Source organism: Phocoena phocoena, chromosome 9 (assembly GCF_963924675.1).
Source record: "Phocoena phocoena chromosome 9, mPhoPho1.1, whole genome shotgun sequence".
Taxonomy (NCBI): domain Eukaryota; kingdom Metazoa; phylum Chordata; class Mammalia; order Artiodactyla; family Phocoenidae; genus Phocoena; species Phocoena phocoena.
Window position 1 is genome coordinate 21,109,232 of NC_089227.1, and position 21,103 is coordinate 21,130,334.

The 21,103-nt window shown below is 41.3% G+C and overlaps 1 protein-coding gene across 2 annotated transcripts in view; it reads right to left on the reverse strand.

Annotated features, from left to right (window-relative positions):
• The window catches only part of MAGI2 (membrane associated guanylate kinase, WW and PDZ domain containing 2), a 1,334,711-nt gene that overhangs the window by 126,044 nt on the left and 1,187,564 nt on the right, over window positions 1–21,103 (reverse strand). For both annotated transcript variants that reach the window (XM_065884282.1, XM_065884281.1), the window contains one exon: window positions 14,731–14,970. In XM_065884282.1, coding sequence (XP_065740354.1) covers window positions 14,731–14,970 — 240 coding nt within the window. The remainder of the gene's footprint in view (window positions 1–14,730; window positions 14,971–21,103) is intronic.

Sequence of the window (21,103 nt, forward strand, 5' to 3'; positions counted from 1 at the left end):
AAATCCAAGGAGAAACATGCCAAGACACATATTAATCAAACTGTCAAAAATTAAATACACAGAAAACATATTAAAAGCAGCAAGGGAAAAGCAACAAATAACACACAAGGGAATCCCCATAAGGTTAACAGCTGATCTTTCAGCAGAAACTCTGCAAGCCAGAAGGGAGTGGCAGGACATATTTCAAGTAAGGAAGGAGGAAAACCTACAACCAAGATTACTCTACCCAGCAGGGATCTCATTCAGATTTGATGGAGAAATTAAAACCTTTACAGACAAGCAAAAGCTGAGAGAGTTCAGCACCACCAAACCAGATTTACAACAAATGCTAAAGGAACTTCTCTAGGCAAGAAACACAAAAGAAGTTAAAGACCTACAATAACAAACCCAAAACAATTAAGTAAATGGGAATAGGAACATACATATCGATAATTACCTTAAATGTAAATGGATTAAATGCTCCCACCAAAAGACATAGACTGGCTGAATGGATACAAAAACAAGACCCATATATATGCTGTCCACAAGAGACCCACTTCAGACCTAGGGACACATACAGACTGAAAGGGAGGGGATGGAAAAAGATATTCCATGCAAATGGAAATCAGAAGAGCTGGAGTAGCAATTCTCATACCAGACAAAATAGACTTTAAAATAAAGACTATTACAAGACACAAAGAAGGACACTACATAATGATCAAGGGATTGATCCAAGAAGAAGATATAAAAACTGTAAATATTTATGCACCCAACATAGGAGCACCTCAATACAAAAGGCAGATACTAACATCCATAAAAGGGAAAATCGACAGTAACACAATCATAGTAGGGAACTTTAACACCCCACTTTCACCAATGGACAGATCCTCCAAAATGAAATCCCTAAATAAGGAAACACAAGCTTTAAATGATACATTAAACAAGATGGACGTAATTGATATTTATAGGACATTCCATCCAAAAACAACAGAATACACATTTTTCTCAAGTGCTCATGGAACATTCTCCAGGATAGATCATATCTTGGGTTACATATCTAGCCTTGGTAAATTTAAGAAAATTGAAATCATATCAAGTATCTTTTCTGACTTCAACGCTATGAGACTAGATATCAATTACAGGAAAAGATCTGTAAAAAATACAAATACATGGAGGCTAAACAATACACTACTTAATAACGAAGTGATCACTGAAGAAATCAAAGAGGAAATCAAAAAATACCTAGAAACAAATGACAATGGAGACATGACTACCCAAAACCTATGGGATGCAGCAAAAGCCGTTCTAAGAGGGAAGCTTATAGCAATACAATTCTACCTTAAGAAATAGGAAACATCTCAAATAAACAAATTAACCTTGCACCTAAAGCAATTAGAGAAAGAAGAACAAAAAAACCCCAAATTTAGCAGAAGGAAAGAAAGGTCAGATCAGAAATAAATGAAAAAGAAATGAAGGAAACGACAGCAAAGATCAATAAAAGTAAAAGCTGGTTCTTTGAGAATATAAACAAAATTGATAAACCATTAGCCAGACTCATCAAGAAAAAAAAGGAGAAGACTCAAAACAACAGAATTAGAAATGTAAAAGGAGAAGTAACAACTGACACTGCAGAAATACAGAAGATCATGAGAGATTACTACAAGCAACTCTATGCCAATAAAATGGACAACATGGAAGAAATGGACAAATTCTTAGAAATGCACAACCTGTCAAGACTGAACCAGGAAGAAATAGAAAATATGAACAGACCGATCACAAGCACTGAAATTGAAACTGTGATTAAAAATCTTCCAACAAACAAAAGCCCAGAACCAGACAGCTTCACAGGTGAATTCTATCAAACATTTAGAGAAGAGCTAACACCGATTGTTCTCAAACTCCTCCAAAATACAGCAGAGGAAGGAAAACTCCCAAACTCATTCTATGAGGCCACCATCACCCTCATACCAAAACTAGACAAAGATGTCACAAAGAAAGAAAACTACAAGCCAATATCACTGATGAACATAGATGCAAAAATCCTCAACAAAATACTAGCAAACAGATTCCAACAGCACATTAAAAGGATCATACACTGTGATCAAGTGGGGTTTATTCCAGGAATGCAAGGATTCTTCAATATATGGAAATCAATCAATGTGATACACCATCTTAACAAATTGAAGGAGAAAAACCATACGATCATCTCAATAGATGCAGAGAAAGCTTTCGATAAAATTCAACACCCATTTATGATAAAAACCCTGCAGAAAATAGGCACAGAGGGAACTTTCCTCAACATAATAAAGGCCATATATGACAAGCCCACAGCCAACATTGTCCTCAATGGTGAAAAACTGAAATCATTTCCACTAAGATCAGGAACAAGACAAGGTTGCCCACTCTCACCACTCTTATTCAACATAGTTTTGGAAGTTTTAGCCACAGCAATCAGAGAAAAAAAGGAAATATAAGGAATCCTAATTGGAAAAGAAGAAGTAAAGCTGTCACTGTTTGCAGATGACATGGTACTATACATAGAGAATCCTAAAGATGCTACCAGAAAACTACTAGAGCTAATCAATGAATTTGGTAAAGTAGCAGGATACAAAATTAATGCACAGAAATCTCTGGCATTCTTATACACTAATGATGAAAAATCTGAAAGTGAAATTAAGAAAACACTCCCATTTACCACTGCAACAAAAAGAATAAAATATCTAGGAGTAAACCTACCTAAGGAGACAAAAGAACTGTGTGCAGAAAACTATAAGACACTGATGAAAGAAATTAAAGATGGTACAAATAGATGGAGAGATATACCATGTTCTTCGATTGGAAGAATCAACATTGTGAAAATGACTCTACTACCCAAAGCAATCTACAGATTCAATGCAATCCCTATCAAACTACCACTGGCATTTTTCACAGAACTAGAACAAAAAATTTCACAATTTGTATGGAAACACAAAAGACCCCAAATAGCCAAAGCAATCTTGAGAACAAAAAACGGAGCTGGAGGAATCAGGCTCCCTGACTTCAGACTATACTACAAAGCTACAGTAATCAAAACAGTATGGTACTGGCACAAAAACAGAAAGATAGATCAAGGGAACAGGATAGAAAGCCCAGAGATAAACCCACGCACATATGGACACCTTATCTTTGATAAAGGAGGCAGGAATGTACAGTGGAGAAAGGACAGCCCCTTCAATAAGTGGTGCTGGGAAAACTGGACAGGTACATGTAAAAGTATGAGATTAGATCACTCCCTAACACCATACACAAAAATAAGCTCAAAATGGATTAAAGACCTAAATATAAGGCCAGACACTATCAAGCTCTTAGAGGAAAACATAGGCAGAACACTCTATGACATAAATCACAGCAAGATCCTTTTTGACCCACCTACTAGAGAATGGAAGTAAAAACAACAACAACAAAAAAACAAATGGGACCAAATGAAACTTTTGCACAGCAAAGGAAACCATAAACAAGACCAAAAGACAACCCTCAGAATGGGAGAAAATATTTGCAAATGAAGCAACTGACAAAGGATTAATCTCCAAAATTTACAAGCAGCCCATGCAGCTCAATAACAAAAAAACAAACAACCCAATCCAAAAATGGGCACAAGACCTAAATAGACATTTCTCCAAAGAAGATATACAGATTGCCAACAAATACATGAAAGAATGCTCAACATCATTAATCATTAGAGGAATGCAAATCAAAACTACAATGATGGGCTTCCCTGGTGGCACAGTGGTTGAGAGTCCGCCTGCCGATGCAGGGGACACGGGTTCATGCCCCGGTCTGGGAAGATCCTACATGCCGCGGAGCGGCTGGGCCCGTGAGCCATGGCTGCTGAGCCTGCGCGTCCGGAGCCTGTGCTCCGCAGCGGGAGAGGCCAAAAGAGTAAGAGGCCCGCGTAACGCAAAAAAAAAAAAAAAAAAGTATGAAAGATATATAGTTGTGTATAGACTCAGCTAGGATATGAACTTAGCTATTGGGAGGCCTACTTTAAAGCTTGTGAGCATGTACATTGATTGGAGCTGAAAGCCATGCCTGTCAGCCTTCTCTTAGCCACTCAGCCCCAGGGAGCTTCACTATCAGTGGCTAACTTGATGCTACCAACTGGATGTCTGTGTCCTCTCCAAATTCATATGTTGAAACGTAAGCCTCAGAGTGACGGTTATTTGGAGGTGGGGTCCTGGGAGGGGATTAGGTCATGAAAGTGGAGTCCTCATGAATGGGATTAGTGCCCTCATGAAAGGAACCCCTTATCCCTTGTCCCTTCCCCCACATGAGGGGTGAGGGCACAGTGAGAAGATGGGCCATCTATGAAGCTGGCCCTCACCTGGCACTGAATCTGTCAGCGCCTTGATCTTGGACTTCCCAGCCTCCAAAACTGTGAGAAATAAACTTCTGTACACTGGTGTTTACAAGCCACCAATCTGGTGGCTGTTACAGAAGCCTGAACGGACTAAGACACTTGGCAACCAATACAATAAAGGTTTTATTGTATTTGACTTTTGTCAAATGCCTACAGGAAAGTAAGCTATTTTTCATCTTGCTGTTCATCTAGCAAGTCTGAAAAACATTTGAATGAAGACTTCTAAGTGGAAATACTCTTCTATCTCATGTTATTTGCACTGTTCCCTGCCAGAACACCTCATGAACTTGCTAGTTTACGCACCCTTGCTTACCGGAAGACTCTCCTCCATGACAAATCCATAAATATACATCTATATTATGAACAGCCTGTGAACAGAAGGTTTTGGGCACCTCACCCTTGAGAAAGCAGATGGGTTCATCAGGTGCCCAACATCTGGGCATGTCTGTGGAGCAAACCATTGCCTGGCCTAGAGAAATAAGATGTGGAAGAGATCAGACTGGAAAATGAATATGCCAGTAGCAGGCCCCACTATTAATTAATTTGCTCTGGTACAGTATACACGTTAGGAATGCCTAGTGAACTTCACCCAGAGGAGGCTGACTGATTAATCTTTAGAAATAATTCTAACCAAAGACTGGCAGTGGTTTGTTTGGGAAAAAAAATCCAGCTTAAATTTCAAAATTATTGGTGGTCAAGTGAACAAAGAGAGCTTTTAGCGGGATTTGGTCTGGCAGGAAGGAGTTGGGTAGAGGTACTCCCTGAGTCCTTGGTGAAAGCTGGGGTACAAAAAGAAATGCTATTTATCCCAGTCCAAGTGGGAAAAAGATTCCCTCATAGCACTCTTTCAACATAGCTGGAAAATGGTGATAAATAACAGTACTGTGTTCACTTAACAACATGCTTTTAAAATAGATGTCTATGTGGAATCAGCTTTTCTTACGTGGTTGATTGTTGGAGAAAAGAAGAAAAATAACACCACAGAGAATTTAATCCAACATGAGGCCCTGAATAGCTTGTAAAGAAAATGTGTCTTTTGCAAAAGTGAACTGTAGGCTCAGGATTTGTTTGAACCCCATGGGAGGGTGATGGGCATTTTCCACTGGTAGAGGGGGACCGTGTACACAAAGTCTGGGCTCTTTTTGCAGCTGCGATCTTGTACCATCTAGTGAATAACAAGGGTCTGCAGGACATAAGCCCAGAGGAAACAGCTACTGATCACCAACCAACGAGCTTTAAGACAACCGAATAGTTGAAGCTAAGAAGGCATCCGCACATCCACCTTCTGCCACTGCCCGGAGAGTCTTTGAACATAATAATAAAACCCTCCTGAAGAATGATTCCCACTGGGGGAAGCTTATGATTTATGAGCTCCATTCAAATACGAAAGATGGTCTAGAATTAAAAAAAAAAAATACACGGTGAGCACTTACAGATTTTTTTGATAGGTTGCATTGCTCTTCTTCTTGAGAATAAATAAGAATGATGGTGTGTCTCTGTGGACTTGTTTTTTACAAGTTAATGATCTTTAAATTTGTTGGTGCTAAGAGAGTAAAATGCTTACATCCATCTTTCCGTTTTAGTTAATAGATGCATGGATGTTTGGATATCAGAGTACTTAGAGTTTATGCAAAACCTTTTTTTTTGCTGTTGTTTGCTTGTCTGCTTACTGGTAAGACCTAGGCAGCCAGGTTTTAATTTGGGAATAAACCTAGTCATGCTCAGGACTGAAATAAAAAATGGAATTTAATCAATAGGTCCTAGTCATCTGGTTTTAGCTGGGTATGATCCTATAAAGAAGAAATGTGAATTAGAAGTTGTTCATTGGGAACAGATAGGGGTTACTGTGTTAATGAGGATTGTGAAATGAATGAATAATTTGGAGTCACCCTTTCTTCTAAGGAGCTTGGGCTGCCATCCAAACCTTCCTGCTTAGGATGATATGATTATCGCTGAGGCGATGTTCATACAGAGGGATGGCCATTCCAGGATGAGGTGAGTCCGAGGGCACACTGAGGCCGGCAGCCTGGGCCTTCGGAGGACAAGGGTTTTGCAACCCAGATGCTCACGACTAGAGGGCTTCCCAGAGGCACCGAGATGGCTCGCTGGGGCCTGATTTCTTAGAGGCCTCTCTCATCTAAGACTTCACCCCTGAGCTGGTACAGAATCTACTCAGGCTGAGAACAACCGATGCAAAATCTGTATTTTGGGACATCGTGTTACAGTTCCACTTTCTTATAGTGCAATTTCTCATGCTGCGCGAGGACCAGCTTGCAAACATTTCCTCCCCTGAGTTCTTTGCTCATTCTCAGAGATATGTCTTGCTGCCTCTAAGGGATGGAACAGCTCGGTTTAGGTGTATAGGAAGTGAGACCAGAGAACATTCACACTTTTACTTTGATGAGGATAGCACTGATCACTATATGAGGATCTAATCCCATCCCACCAACAAAAATTATGTGACAAATCTTTAAAAAGTATGCTACCGGGAACTGTGAGGGATTCAAAGAAATGTCATAATTTCTTGCCCTTAAGGAACTTACAATTTATTTAAGGGTAGGAAAACTTAAAATTTATTATAGGGTATAAACCTATAAAAGTAAAATGAGGGGCTTCCCTGGTGGCGCAGTGGTTGAGAGTCTGCCTGCCGATGCAGGGGACACGGGTTCGTGCCCCGGTCCGGGAAGATCCCACATGCCGCGGAGCGGCTGGGCCCGTGAGCCATGGCCGCTGAGCCTGCGCGTCCGGAGCCTGTGCTCCGCAACAGGAGAGGCCACAACAGTGAGAGGCCTGCGTACCGCAAAAAAAGAAAAAAAAAAAGAGTAAAATGACAATGATAGTAATAAGACATGATAAGAGAAAGGAAATAACAGAGCAGTCAACAATCAAGGGGTTTAGAGACAAAAAAAACAAAGAATTCCATATAAGAACTGGAGAAAACACTTAAGAAAGAAGGGTGAGGGGTCAGGCAAACTCTTATTCAGAAGTTAAGAGATTTTTGAGCCGCTTGTGAGAGATGCTTACTGTTTGGGCAGTAGTCTCTACCTCATAGGGTTGCTCTGAAAATTAAACACAATGGAAGATTCTTAGCACAGTGCCTGGGAGAAAGCTTGATAACATTTATTAGTGGATAAAAGAAGGTATTTCAAGTGGCAGCTGCCAAAACATGGACACTGGGGCAGGAAAGTAAAAGTTGTCTTTCAGGGGTAACTACACCAGCTTTGATGGAATGGAACTGTGAGGACCTGCTGGTAAGAAGTGGCTGTGTTTACACTACCGAGGGTCTTGAATATAAAAGAGGTGTCTTTGAATTTTACCCTGTAGATATTTTTATCAGGGGTGTTATGATCAAGGATTCACTATGAGAAGACTGGATGACACACAGAAAGTGCCGCCTTTCTTGATGAACTTTGCATCATTAGAAACTCCACTCGTACCCTAGCCCCTGGCCACCTCCTGAAGCAGAAATTGTCACGCTAATAAATGCGAAAAGACTGATTTGATTTAAACCATATGCATGTCAGTGCAGACTGAACACAATCTTATCTTTTTTGTGTATGTAGATTTGCTAAAAGATTATGAAGACATTTGCTTATCTTATGGTTTCATGAGTTATATTTAGAAGCCAGATATTTGGAGGAAACCCGGCATTTTATATAGTGTCCCCTGCCCCACCGTATTTCTTCTGTTCTAAAAGCACTCACGTTAACGGCGTGGCTGACGCCATCATGCCTCCTGAGTGAAGTACTCTCAGCATAAAACTCAGAGCAAAAGCACTATGTCGTTAAAGGAATTCAAAGCAGAGATTCATTTAAGGATTAAGGGAATATCGCAGGTTGCAAAGCTGTCTAAGAACTCTGAAAGGAAACTTGGTTTTGCAAACCGATGACAAATAGTGAAACCAATGACACTCGCTTTCTAATTCCCATGTTCCAGCACGGGTATAACTTCAGAAACTTTCCAGCAATGACTTTCGGGGATGCAGCATTAATAGGTCAAAGTTAACAATGATTTACAGAAAGTCAAGGCCCCAGCGTCAGCTCCAGTTGCACCAGCTGCCTGTGCACCTCAGTACGGAGTTCTAAAGAAACTTCATTGCCATAACCCAAAGCAATAAAATGTAAGATGGGACACTTAGTGGTTGCTGAGGTTCAGAGGTTTCACTTTAGGGCAAATCTTTGTAAATATGGGCCATTAAAAGGAGTGTACCACTACAGGTTACAGGTGTGCCAAGACAGCCATTGCTTCCCAAGGAGGTCGAGTGAGGTTAGGGGTAGAGCCCCTGGGGAGGTTGCCTTTTGCCTCTATCAGCCTCATTCATTTTATCTCAGTGTGATATACAAATGCTATCACTTTGTAAGTGAAAGGAGGGAAACACTGCCTTAAAATGTCTTAAAAGGGGAGCTGGTTTAGTATATTTAAGTGCTTGTTTCAGATCGTTTCTTGACATAGGATAAGATGAACAAAAGAAATGAAAGTGTTAGGAGCACCTTAAAAACATAATAAAAAATGAAAGTAATGAAAGTTTAAAATGATAACTTAAGGCAATGAAAAATATAATCCAGGCCTCAGACTTAACCAAGGCTTTTCACACACAGACGAAACTAACATAATACTTTATATTTCCATGCTGATTCATGGCATAATATAATCTAGAGCTGGAAAAGGCTATTAGGACCATCTTTCCTTATAGTTCAGATGAGGAAGGGGTACAGGAAGACCAAGTGACTAGCTCAAGGGACACAATAGTTAGTGGATAAGCTGGAGACAGGCTCAGACATGTTGTCCAATGCACTTTTCATTTAGTTTAAATCTCCTTGTATTAGGGCAAAACTGTATAAGTCTTGGCTTTCGGTTTTAATTTGTATGTCTCCTAAATTCAAATGGCTATTCAGTGGCTGCACAGTTGGTGGGGTGAGTTTTGGTGGAAAAAATCTCAACTTGCTTTACTGATTTTTCAGTTTTATTTCATACTTATTAGGGAATTATACTTAAAAGGTCTTAAAACACCTGTTAGATAAGCTTCTGAATCTCTAGAATAACTTTTCAACACCAGGGCCTATGGACATCATTAAGGACTTTGAGAGTCGTCAGGGCATTTTACCAAAGGTAGCTAACTAACGTCTTCCTAGAATGTCAGATTGCAGTGGGCGTTAGGGAAAGTCACCAGTGACCTAGTCTGCACTCCCACCTGTGCCAGAGAAAGGGCACAGAAAGAAACAAAGATTTTCAGCCCTGGTACAGAGCTGAAAGATTAAGAGGCAGCAGCGTGCTGACCAGTGAGTCGTTTGCAATACAGACAAGGAAAACAGACTCGATGCTGTTAGGACGATATGAATAAAGGAAGGAAGGGTTGAAATGACTGCTCCTCTACTGGTGCTGCTTGGACGGCTACTACGGCTGCTGTCCGGAGTATGTTCTACCTCCCAGCTTGCGATGGGCCTGCACCTAAATTTATGAATTCCCTCAACAAACTGCCAGCCTCCAACACCACTGTCCAGGCTGCCCACACACGGCTACCCCATACAGGTCAACATAACCTTCCTCACAGGTTTTACAAGAGCGGGAGAATCAGTGTCACTTTTATTTCATCACTTGTGTCAAAGCCCTTCTTGGGAACCTCTGGTGGGAAAGCAGGTTTTGGGGGCAGAGCAGGAAGCACCTGCGATGACGGTTATAGCTCTGTGCTCTGTAATAAAACCTGGGTGTCGGACTCAGACCTTCAGCTGGGGAGGCCCAAAGGCTGACCTGCCAACCCCACTGCACATGGCCACTGGGGCACTTTTACAGAGCAAGCATCTGATCCCCTCTGACTCCGAAGGCTACCTTCTTTATCCTGGGTACAAAACCTCAGTAAGTATGACAGCAGTCAGTCAATGGCATCAAATGCCTTGAACTTCCCAAATATGCCAACGTTTCCAGTTTTGGAGAAACTTCTAACATTCTTTCCAACTTTCAATGTCTATCAATAACGTGGCGATGAACATCTTTCTATATAAATTTTTTTGAATCCTTTAAAGAATTTTAAGTGCAACTGCCTGTTACGGTTCACTCTTATCCTAGGCTCTGGTTTGCAAACCATTTTGTTTTCCCTTGAGTCCAATTTTAAGGTCTGAAAAAACAAGCTTAATATTTTGGATAATGGGACAGAAATGCTCAGGAAGCTTACCTGTTTTCAATTTAAATCAAGAAAGGTATTTCTGCACCTCATATAGAAGGCTTCTAAGATCTGTCTACTCCCACACGATAGTTGGCCTCCTGGCTTTGGGAGGAAGTAATATGCTCCCGAATTACATTAATAGTATAAAAAAGTTCTTTTTTTATTTTGGGGGGAAACAACACTGTGAAAAAAATATGTGAGGCTTTGATAAAGAGCCCTACTAAACTCCAGGCAACAAATAAGCCAGGAACTCGACTTTTCCAAGTTCCCAACTGGTTAAACATCTGGCCTTCTTGGCAAAGTTGCCGCCTGGGCTGAACAAGCTGTGGAAGGGCACTCCTTCTCTGTCTGCAGGGTGGGGAAGTTTACAGCGGGTTCTCCATCTCTCTTCTCTTCTCTGATCTATTCAACAGAGACATAAAGTTTGCAGGATACCCTAAAAGGCACAGCTTTGAGTCTGAATTTTGATGTCTGCCCTGACTCTTCTAGTCTATTGGTTAGTGGTTTCTGGGGAGACTTCCAGCCTGAAGCCTCGGCAAAGGCCCACTGCTGGACTGGCGTGGCTGCTGCCGCTGCTGCTCTCACTGCCCCCAGCCCTGGCCCAGGGGGTGTGCTCCCAGAAGGTCAGCACGGCGGGACGGGGAGCTGGCCCTCAGAGATGCTCATCTGCTGCCTAGATTTAGCTGCTCTGGGAGAGTGGTGGGCTCTGACTAATGGCTGGCTGAGCCGACAGCAGCGTGAACTCTGCACCCTCCGAGAACAGCGAGCTGATGGAACGCAGTGATAATTCCTAGCAGGCAAGGTGGTCTAGACGGCAGGGACCACACACTTAGTGCTCACTCTGAGTCAGTGCTCTTCTGAGCACTTCCGTGTACTAATTCATTCAACCCTCACAGCAACCTGATGACCTAGGTATTAAAATGATCGTCTCTTTACATTCAAGGAAACTGAGGTCCAAAGAGGTTGTATAACTTCCCCAAGGTCACAGAGCCAGTCAATGATGGAGCCAGGTTTCAAATCCAGGCAGTACGATCAGAGCCCCTGGGCTGTTAGCCACGCCACTCCCTCGCCTAGATGTGATGGTGCCCCTATCAAAGGCGTGAATAACAGCGCTCTGTCCGCTAAGGAGAGGATCTCAGTAGCCTGAAAAATAAACCACAAATGTGTTCAAGATCCTTGGACCCAGATAAGACATGAAGAGAAAAATGACACCAGCCCTGGAAATGATTTTGACTCTTGCATATTAGAACAGTATCACGCTCTCCTGGGCTCGCAGAGCCCAAGGAGCCTTGATATTCTGGCAGTGGATGTGTGGCACAGGAGGTGGCACTTCGCCTTTCTCTTCAGAATTGAGAGTTAAAAATTATTACGGAAGTTAAGCATGAAGTAGCATCAGCTCTAGAGACCTTTCACGTGCATGTTGCAAATTACAGACTGTAAACATGCTCTTCCCAGAACATAGGGACAGCCTGTGTTTATATACACTATTGATACTATGTATGGAATGGATAACTAATGAGGACCTACCGCGTAGCTCAGGGAACTCTACTGGGTGCTCTGCGGTGACCTAAATAGGAAGGAAATCCAAAAAGGAGGGGATGTATGTATACGTGTGGCTGATTCACTTGCGTACAGTAGAAACTAACACAACATTGTAAAGCAACTACACTTCAAAAAATTTTTTTAAAGTTTCTTAAATTAAAGAGAAATAAATACGTGAAAAAAGAAGCTAGGAAGCATTATGAACTCTAGAATAGCCTTCCACTCTCCAGGGTGATGTAAAATAATACCATTTCGAAAATGGTTAGAATTACTCTTTTGAGGTCAGTCTAATGCCACTTGGTAGGAAGAAAAATCCGCATTTAATTGTAAGCATTTGCACCTGGTGTTTGCCAACCCTGTCCATGCATGGATCTTATTTGCAATAGACAAATCCTCTGTGGCTTCCTTATGTAATAAATGTACGCGTGCATACATGCACGCACGCACGCACACACACAAATCCTCCTGTACGTTGAGCAATAATGCTGTCACACTTCAGATAAAGCTGAGACCTTAAAGACATGCTTAACACTTTCACTGTGGTAGTGCACTTAATTTTATTCCAGTCCTTTAGGTATCCTGCCCCAATAAACAATTTGAATGCCTGGAATAGCTACAAAAGCTCTCTGTGAACATTTTCCCCAAGTGTAAATTATTGGAAGACTGTTTATATAATTCAAGAAAATCTTGTGTCCTTTTAATCTTGCTGAATCCACCACACTGACAGAATCCTGCCTTTACTCTATGCTTAAGGACTGGATTTATTTCTTTACCCCATCATGAAGAAAAAGATAAATGAAATCATACTTTCTGATGTACGTAATTTAGCTTCTGCACATTTTCACCTTTCACGAAGTTTAATGCTTCTATAGTTTCCGCTCTTGAATTGGTCAAAGCTAAAGCTAAACAGGGCAATTCTCTCCATTCAGTCCTGGTACTATTTTGCTAACATTAACTTTATCATAAAACGTTCTTATTCATTCTCAACAATTTGATTTCTTGAGCATTGTTTGATACCCGCACCCCTTGCCATGTGCTGGGGACAACCACAATTCATAACAATTTCAGGACCACAGCATGACTCAATTGTCGTTTCTCCTAATGCTCTCTGTTATGGTGTTTCTATCCACAACATTTCGGGCCAAATCACTTGTACATGAAAAATGAACAAGTTTTCCTATCACTTCTGCCCTACTGCTTGCTGGCTGAGGAGTGACTTCCGGAATAGTGCTGCTGAAAGGAAAACCACTGAGGAAGCTGAGAATCTGCAAAGATGATTGACTGGAAAAAAGATACGACCTCTGACTGTCACCTGTTGTACAGACTCCTGGAACCTTAGATTTGGAGGAATCTCAGAAGGTGAAATCATCTACTTCTCCCCCATCCATTACTTCTACCAAGGCACTGGGATCTCTGGACACACAGGGCTGTCTTATTAAGTTATTCACTTACTTACTTAAAAATTTATTTATTTAGTTATTTTTTACTGAAGTATAGTTGACCTACAACACTATGTTAGCTCCAGGTACACAACATAGTGATTTGATATTTTTATACATTACAGAATGATCGGCGCAAATCCACAGGACAGTGTTAAAGGTCTCCTAACTGTGTCTCATGCTTCCACTCTGGCTCTCTTCCTGCTTCCATTTTTCATGAGCATCTGGATTCATCTTTTAAAAATATATGTCAGATATCTGTCTACCGCTTAAAACCTTCCAATGGTTCCCATGGATTTAGATTATAATCCACGCTTCTTTCCAAGGGTGTGTGAAGCCCTGCACAGCCTGGCTCCCGCCTAGCTCTATGTCCTGGTCTCACGCTGCTTGTGTTCACTAGACCACAGATGTACTGGGCTTCTGTATGTGTATCTACAGACACATAATCTGTATATATACATATATATTTAACTGAAGTATAGTTGACTTACAAGTTTATATTAGTTTCAGGTATACAACATAGTGATTTGATATTTTTATAGATTATGCACCAAAGTGATAGTTTTATTGACTATGTTCCGTGCACTGTACATTACATCCCTGTGACTTATTTATTTTATAACTGGAAGTTTGAACCACTTGATTCCTCTCACCTATCTCACCCATCCCCCCCCTGCCCTCCGGCCACCACTAGTTTGTTCTCTGTATCTAGGAGTCTGTTTCTGTTTTGTCCGTTTGTGTGTTTATTTGCCTTGTTTTTCAGATTCCAGGTATACGTGAAACCATACATTTTCTGTATATTTCCTGAATGCTGAGCACCTTCCCACGTCAAGGCTTCTGCCTGGACTGCTTTTCCCTCAGATACTTTGTGCAGCTGGTTTCATTCTACAGAACAGAAGCACCTCTCCCCTCACGTCAAAATTCCCACATCACACTGCATTGTTTTCTTCCCAGTTTAAAATGAATGAAGAGCTTTTATGGGGGCTGTGGGTTTGGGAGGACATTAGCTGGGCTCTTGCATTCTTTCTGAGCCAAAGTCGGCAACATTTGGCTAGGCAAGCGCTAAGGATGCCTTATTTGTGCCCGGAGGCTGCGACTTTCGGGCTCCACATTTATGAATACAACAGTCCTCTGATCTACTTGTCCAGCATCCCCACCACCAGAACAATAAAAACAATAGCTCTCATTCAAAAGCAGGCAAAGCAGACACTTACTTATGGTGGATCCGGACTCTGGCCTGTTCAGGGAGCTGATGATGACAAAGCCGAAACCCTCGTTCTCTTTGCGGTGAATGACCACATCGCTGGTCTGCAGGCTGTGGGAGGCGAAGCCTTCGGGGGGAGAGGCGCTGCTGTTGGTGTGAGTGTTGGTGTAGGTTGCGTAGTCGCTGCGAGGAGAGCTGTGGTGGGTCGACACGGAGCCTGGACTCCTCCCGTTCTCTGGGCAGGGCTCCCCTGGAACACACATCGTACACAGGCACCTGGTTATTTAGCAAGGGTCTTGATGAAGGAGTGCCTCCTGTGTACTGGGCACTATTCTAGACACTGGCATTGTTACCAGGCTGGTTGACTGGCCTCCATTCCTCCCCCCACCCCCCACCCCCCGGACGTGAAGAGTATTTGAAAAGCTCCAAACCTGGCTGTGGAGCCCCCTAGGTCTTGCCCCTTTCCACCCTTCACAGCAAACACAGGTAAAACCCCTCCTCAGCTTCCCCTGTGCCGCTACTTGTTTATAACGTCTTCTCGGTAAGACTGCAACCCGCCAAGACAATGCCCAGTTTTAAATATCAGCCTTCTCAGTTTCACAAAAATAATTGATCTAAGAAGATCATAAAACAGATAGACAGACTCTTCAACTATGCTACGCATAAAACCCACTTAAAGAACTCGTAAGAAATATGCATCATCAGAGTTCACCCAAGGAGTTTTTTCAGTAGATCTAGGATCAACTGGGCACAGGAATCTGGATGAGGTCTCAAGGCCACACTTTGAGAAGTGCTGATTGTAGTTGGCGTTAACAGCCCAGAGGATGTCCACGTAAAGTGACCTACCGTAATTTTACTAAAAAGCCACGGGTTTATTTAATTCTGTGATATTCTGTTAGCTTAGAAGTGTTCATTCACTTTGTGTAGCTGGGAAACATACTTCTTAGTTTGCTCACTCTAGGATCAAATCTAACAATGATATCAGGCTGCGGAATGATGAATTTTGAATCTCTAAGGGAGGTGTTGGAGGCCTTGCTCATTTACATTCTATATTATTGTAAAATATACTTTATTGTCAACCAGATAAAGCAAGCCAGTACTTCCATGAGAAAGCAAGTATATTTATAGGGAGAAATGATAGAAAGTTGGCAGCCAAGAGAACCTAGTTTTTAAACTGCAAGTTGACCCATCATTCAAGAAAGAATTCTGTCATTTTACTATAATACCTAGGTTCTGGTATTCGGATGAAAAAAAAAACTTAAGCAGGCACGTAGAATACTGTAATTAGAAGCAGGACCGTTTCATGTCCATCTTACAACTTGATTAGTGTACTCAAAAGATGTTTATGGAACAGAGGAACAATAAGATAGAAAATAATGATAATTAGTGATTCCTTTATGGGTCTTTAGATATGGTCTCCTATTTACAATACTGACAGTTGTCTCATATGGCAAGTTAAAAATAATTAGCCAAAGTTCCAATGAAGGCTTTTAATGTAAGATGCAATTCCATTCTGAAATGAAAAATCATTTCGTTTAAAAAATCAGTCAGTTCAAAAATCAGGGAACGAGAACACTGACTGTAAGAGATGTTTCGTTACACTGATACCTAAAGAAAATGGAGCTGCATTTAATCAGATACTCAGATTAAAAAATGGTCTTTACAAAAATGTATTCATTTCTTGTCTGTGATTACAGAATGAATAAGACCCAGGCTACTGCTTATTACTGTTTGATATATTTGAATGTTTCTGTAATATTTAATCAATCAGGTTTTAATAAAAGAAAACAAATGGGTGTCTTCATATGTAAGAAATGTACTGAGGTGATAAAAGAGCAAAATGTCAATGTCAAAGCTTTTCCCTCTTTTCCACCAGAATTTCAAACTACCTGTAAAATGAACCCTCTCCACTAGAAAACATCATCCAAAGACAAGCTGTTATTGTCTTGGTGAAGCACATATCCTTTATCAGTCCTTGTATAAGTTGGAAATAAAGTGATTGGAGATAGTCAGGAAGAAGAAAAACAAACAATTATTATGCTGCAACATTAAACTGAAAATCTCCCTGAGTTATTAGACCAAATCAGTAACTAAATGTCATAGGCAGTGACAAGAGAGATCTCATTTTCTGGCTGTCATATTTTAGGGGGTTGAGAGCTGTGGTTGTCAGTAAAGCAGCAACAAAGAAAAATTATCTGTCTTTGCAGAAAGTGGCTCGGAGTGGCTATGCCACAGGTTCCAAAGGGAGAAAGAAAGGAAATCATTGCCTAAGTCAATGTGAGTGTCCCTGGGTGAGTGCAGGAGTCAAATACATTAACAGAATACTTTCCTATTGCTTCTGCATGTCTCTTTCAACCTCTAGAACAAAGTTCTTTATCTTTAACACCATGAGCACATTTAAAACCAGGGAGTTAAGAAGACTTCCAATGATTGACTTTGAGGGATATAACTGATTCCACCTCATTTTTCTACTTGGCTGGCTCTAGACCCAAATGAGACTGTTTTCTCTCCAACAACACTTCCTGGTATAGGGGATGAAAAATGTTGTTTTAGAATAATATAGTAAAATGTCAGAAAGTGACTAAATACCACGTGCAATTTTTCTTCTTCTTCTTCTTTTTTTTTTTTAAACGCACTAAGTCCCAGCATCCCTGACTCATCCTCTGGCTCACATGCAAACGGGTGTACAGAATTCAGTCACTTAATATCTATTCAAGTCCAATAATTAATTTTTAGGTTTTAGCTTCTGTTTTGTCCTCACCAGTCATACTGGAAATCATCACTGTGCTGACTGGGAGAGGGTCTCCCTTTGGGAAGGCAGGAGTCATTGATAATGTCCTCCAGGTGAGATGGTTTTGACTAGAACAGTCAACTGCTGGCCAGGAGCTGCTCCTGGTCTGCAGACCCATTTATTATTCCTGCCCAATGCCGGTCTAGACTTTGTTTAATAACTGTTAAAATTAATTGCCAATGTTTTTAAATAGGGTGATTTTACAGAAAGCTGGATTTTTAGTTCCTCTTGAAATATTTGGTAATAATCAACTAGAGTTGGGCAATTCCTGTTCCCTTGACTGAGTACACAATGTGCGAGTCTCAGCTACTCCCCAGCGTCTCTTGCAAATTCCTGATTTACTCATTTACCCGTGGAGTGAAGAGCACACAGGGCCAAAGGGACTTGTGCGGCTGGAGCCCTTGTTTCCCTTCAAGATCACAGACTGGGTACCAGGGCTCTATGTAACCAAACAGACGTTGCCTGCTTCCAGGTTTTGCCTGGGCCTCTCTTCACAGGACTGTCCCCTGGAAGGATGTGCAAATCCTGTCCTGAAGCACGGCTGAGGCACCGGGGTATGTGTGTGATAGATCTTGGACACGTGCACTGGAGTGTCCACGGGCACAGTGCACCCCTGTGGTGCCTGGCAGGCTGGGGTCCTGCCCATGTTAGGGGCTGGCCTTCCTGAAGGCATGTGAGTTTCTGCACTCCTGCCTTATGCTCATCAAGGCAGACATTATTTAAATGGGTGACATGCTCGTAGACAAAGAGTAAGGGATTGTATTTAGAATTGACAGAAAGTATAGTAACCAGGAGCAGGGAATTCACTAGCATCCTGAACGCTGGCTAAACTTTTCACCCAGCTGCCAAGAAAACCGTCCCTTTCTCAGTATCAGGCCAAGAATTAGACTTTCCCTTAGGTGTTAGAAAAAAAAGATGCTGACAGCTTTAAGATGGACTCTAACGTGTTTTGATTAAGTCATAAAACTTTCTTTCACATCAATTCTAGATTTACACTTTCGGGAATTCCTCAGAGACACTCTTCTCTCAGACGAATCGTATGTATTCAAAATAATGTGTCACTACGTTGAACGTCTCAAAGTTGAATTATTAAACATGTAAATATTTACACTTTCAGTGTAACAATTAACGCCACTTTCAATAACTAAATATCGGAGCTGGTAGCACGGATAAGGCACCTCTCAAAACTAGTTTAAGGTGCAAGATCTGTGCTAAAATTATCTGGTAAACAAAACTGGATACATTACTGGATGTTTTCATCCTTTATCCTTTACGTTTTTATCCACCATTTCTCACTTTTGAGGATCTAGTTTGCTACTGCCTAATTGAAAATTCTGCCTTTCTACCTTTAGTGCGTACACTTTTTTTGGTATGTTAACATTTGGGGCAGGTTTTTATTTTAATTTTTGCCCAGTGTAACTAACCAGTCTGTATCTCTCATAATTAATGCTTTTTTTCCTTCTTCTTCTCTTCAGCATCAACTAGGAAACCAGTGCCCAGTGTCTTCTGAGGTGAGGCAGGACATTTGTACGAGCGGAGGCAAGCATAAGGCTGACCTCCCTTCTGCCCACCTCTTTTTCCATTATATTACTCCTTTGTGCAAGAAGGTGGTGACACTGCCTGTCTCCTCGTTCATCTTCTGTCTCTTCACAGTCTGATTACTCATTTCCCCTCAGCTTTGAACCGTCTCATCATAAGCCAGGCTTGGACCTCCCACCGCATTTGCTTCAGAAACCATAATAATGATGATAACAAGAATCCTGAAAATGGCATATCCACTGTCATATCCATTTGTAGCTATCTCTTCTCACTGTCGGAGAAATGGCAGCTATGAAGAAAGGCTGTCTTCCTAGGCCCGTTTAAAAAATCTGCTCCATCCTATTTCTAGGCATTGACTTTACTATCAAAGTATCCTTTGCTGAACTTAATCGTTTTCAATACTCATGAAGCTTTCAAGGAAGAGTGGGCTGAACTAACTTGGAAGCTCTCCTGGTGTGAATGAGCAGTCCGCGGCAGAACACTTTCAAGAACTAAATGCACTTGGAAGCCTAAATGAGTAAAGCCGGTAAGAACGGCAGCAAAGAGCATCTTCACAGAAGTTACATGATCCACAAATTGCAAGAATACATTTTTGAGGCATTTGGCCTACACTCCAATAGCCTGGGTTGATCAGAACAAAATTTAATTTACGATAATCAGCTGATGGCAAGGAGGGCATGAAATTATGTTGGTGCATTAGTTTTTGCACTTTGCAGTGTATTTCCTTGTGAATCAGTATTTTCAAACTTATCTTTGGGGTTACAGAACAAATACCACAGCAAACTTTTTATTAAAAATCACTTTGGAGTGTGAGAGACAGTTAAATGTTAACTGAGCAAACACTGTCTTCCTCGGGGCATCTCGCCCAAGGTTAAGGCATAATTCAAGGTGTTTTACTTCACTGGGTCAAGTGGTCTGCCATGAATTTCTGAAGACGAATGGCACCTCTTAGCAAAACCTCCATAATACAAGATCTATAGCAGTCTCTACAGGTGAGGGCTGATCATTCTTCTGACTTACCCTTTTAAGTGATAGCTCCTGCCCAAAATCTAGTTTCTACAAGACTTGACTAGAAAAGGCTTTTTAGTTCAACGAATAAACCTTATACTCTCGAGTGATTCACAGCTGTGATTAGCTGGTGGCTCTTTTTTTAAAAATTCAAATGTGTTACGATAATAGCACATATGGAAGACTCCTTATGTTAGGGAGTGACATTTGCTAAAGGTTGGTCTAATGTCTTTGAATCCACTGGACAGGGGGTTGGTGGTAGAGTAAAGAAAGAAGCACTGGCTGGGGAGATGGGTCTCTGCATAATCACTGACTCACTGCAGACCACCAGGACATCTACTGAACCTCTGGGCCTCAGTTTGTCATCTGTAACACAAGGGAGTTCACGTTGCTCTTTCTAAGGTCCTTCCTAATTCTAGTATTGATCACTGTGTACGAGGAGCAGTCCAGGGCTGAGGAGAGAGGCCAGCAGGCCACCGGGGCAGGTGACGACGGAACATCTTTGGCACTGTCGCTCCTGTAATTCACAGGGCAAAGGAAGCACAGGCAGTTTGGGACAATATTCCCAATATTACTGAGTGCTCAGAGGATAAAAAACAGTATAATGCTTGTAATGGACATATTCCTTATAAACAGAAATCTTTTTGGGGGGGGTGTTGAGAGATGGTAAAGAGAGCTAAATTGCATCATATGACTAAGAGGGCTGACTTTTAAAAGTATTTCTTTGGTGGATTCTTGTATGAAGCTGTAAAGGTTGTAAAGGGAATAATTACTTCTAATTTCTCTGTTTCATAACTTTGGAGTTATATGAATCGTGCTTTCTCAGAGTGACATATAGCTGTATTTTTCTAAATCAGAGTAATCATTTTATTGTTACCATTTATCAGGCTCTATAAAGGAAGTTAATTTTCCATCCTAGTTGCCTTTTTATGGTATCAAAATGCTGTGTTTCTTGGCTTGTAAACACAATGAGGAACATTTTCAAAAGCTATATTTTTCACTATTATAATGTTCTTCTTATACCTAGCATCTACCAAAAAGCAAA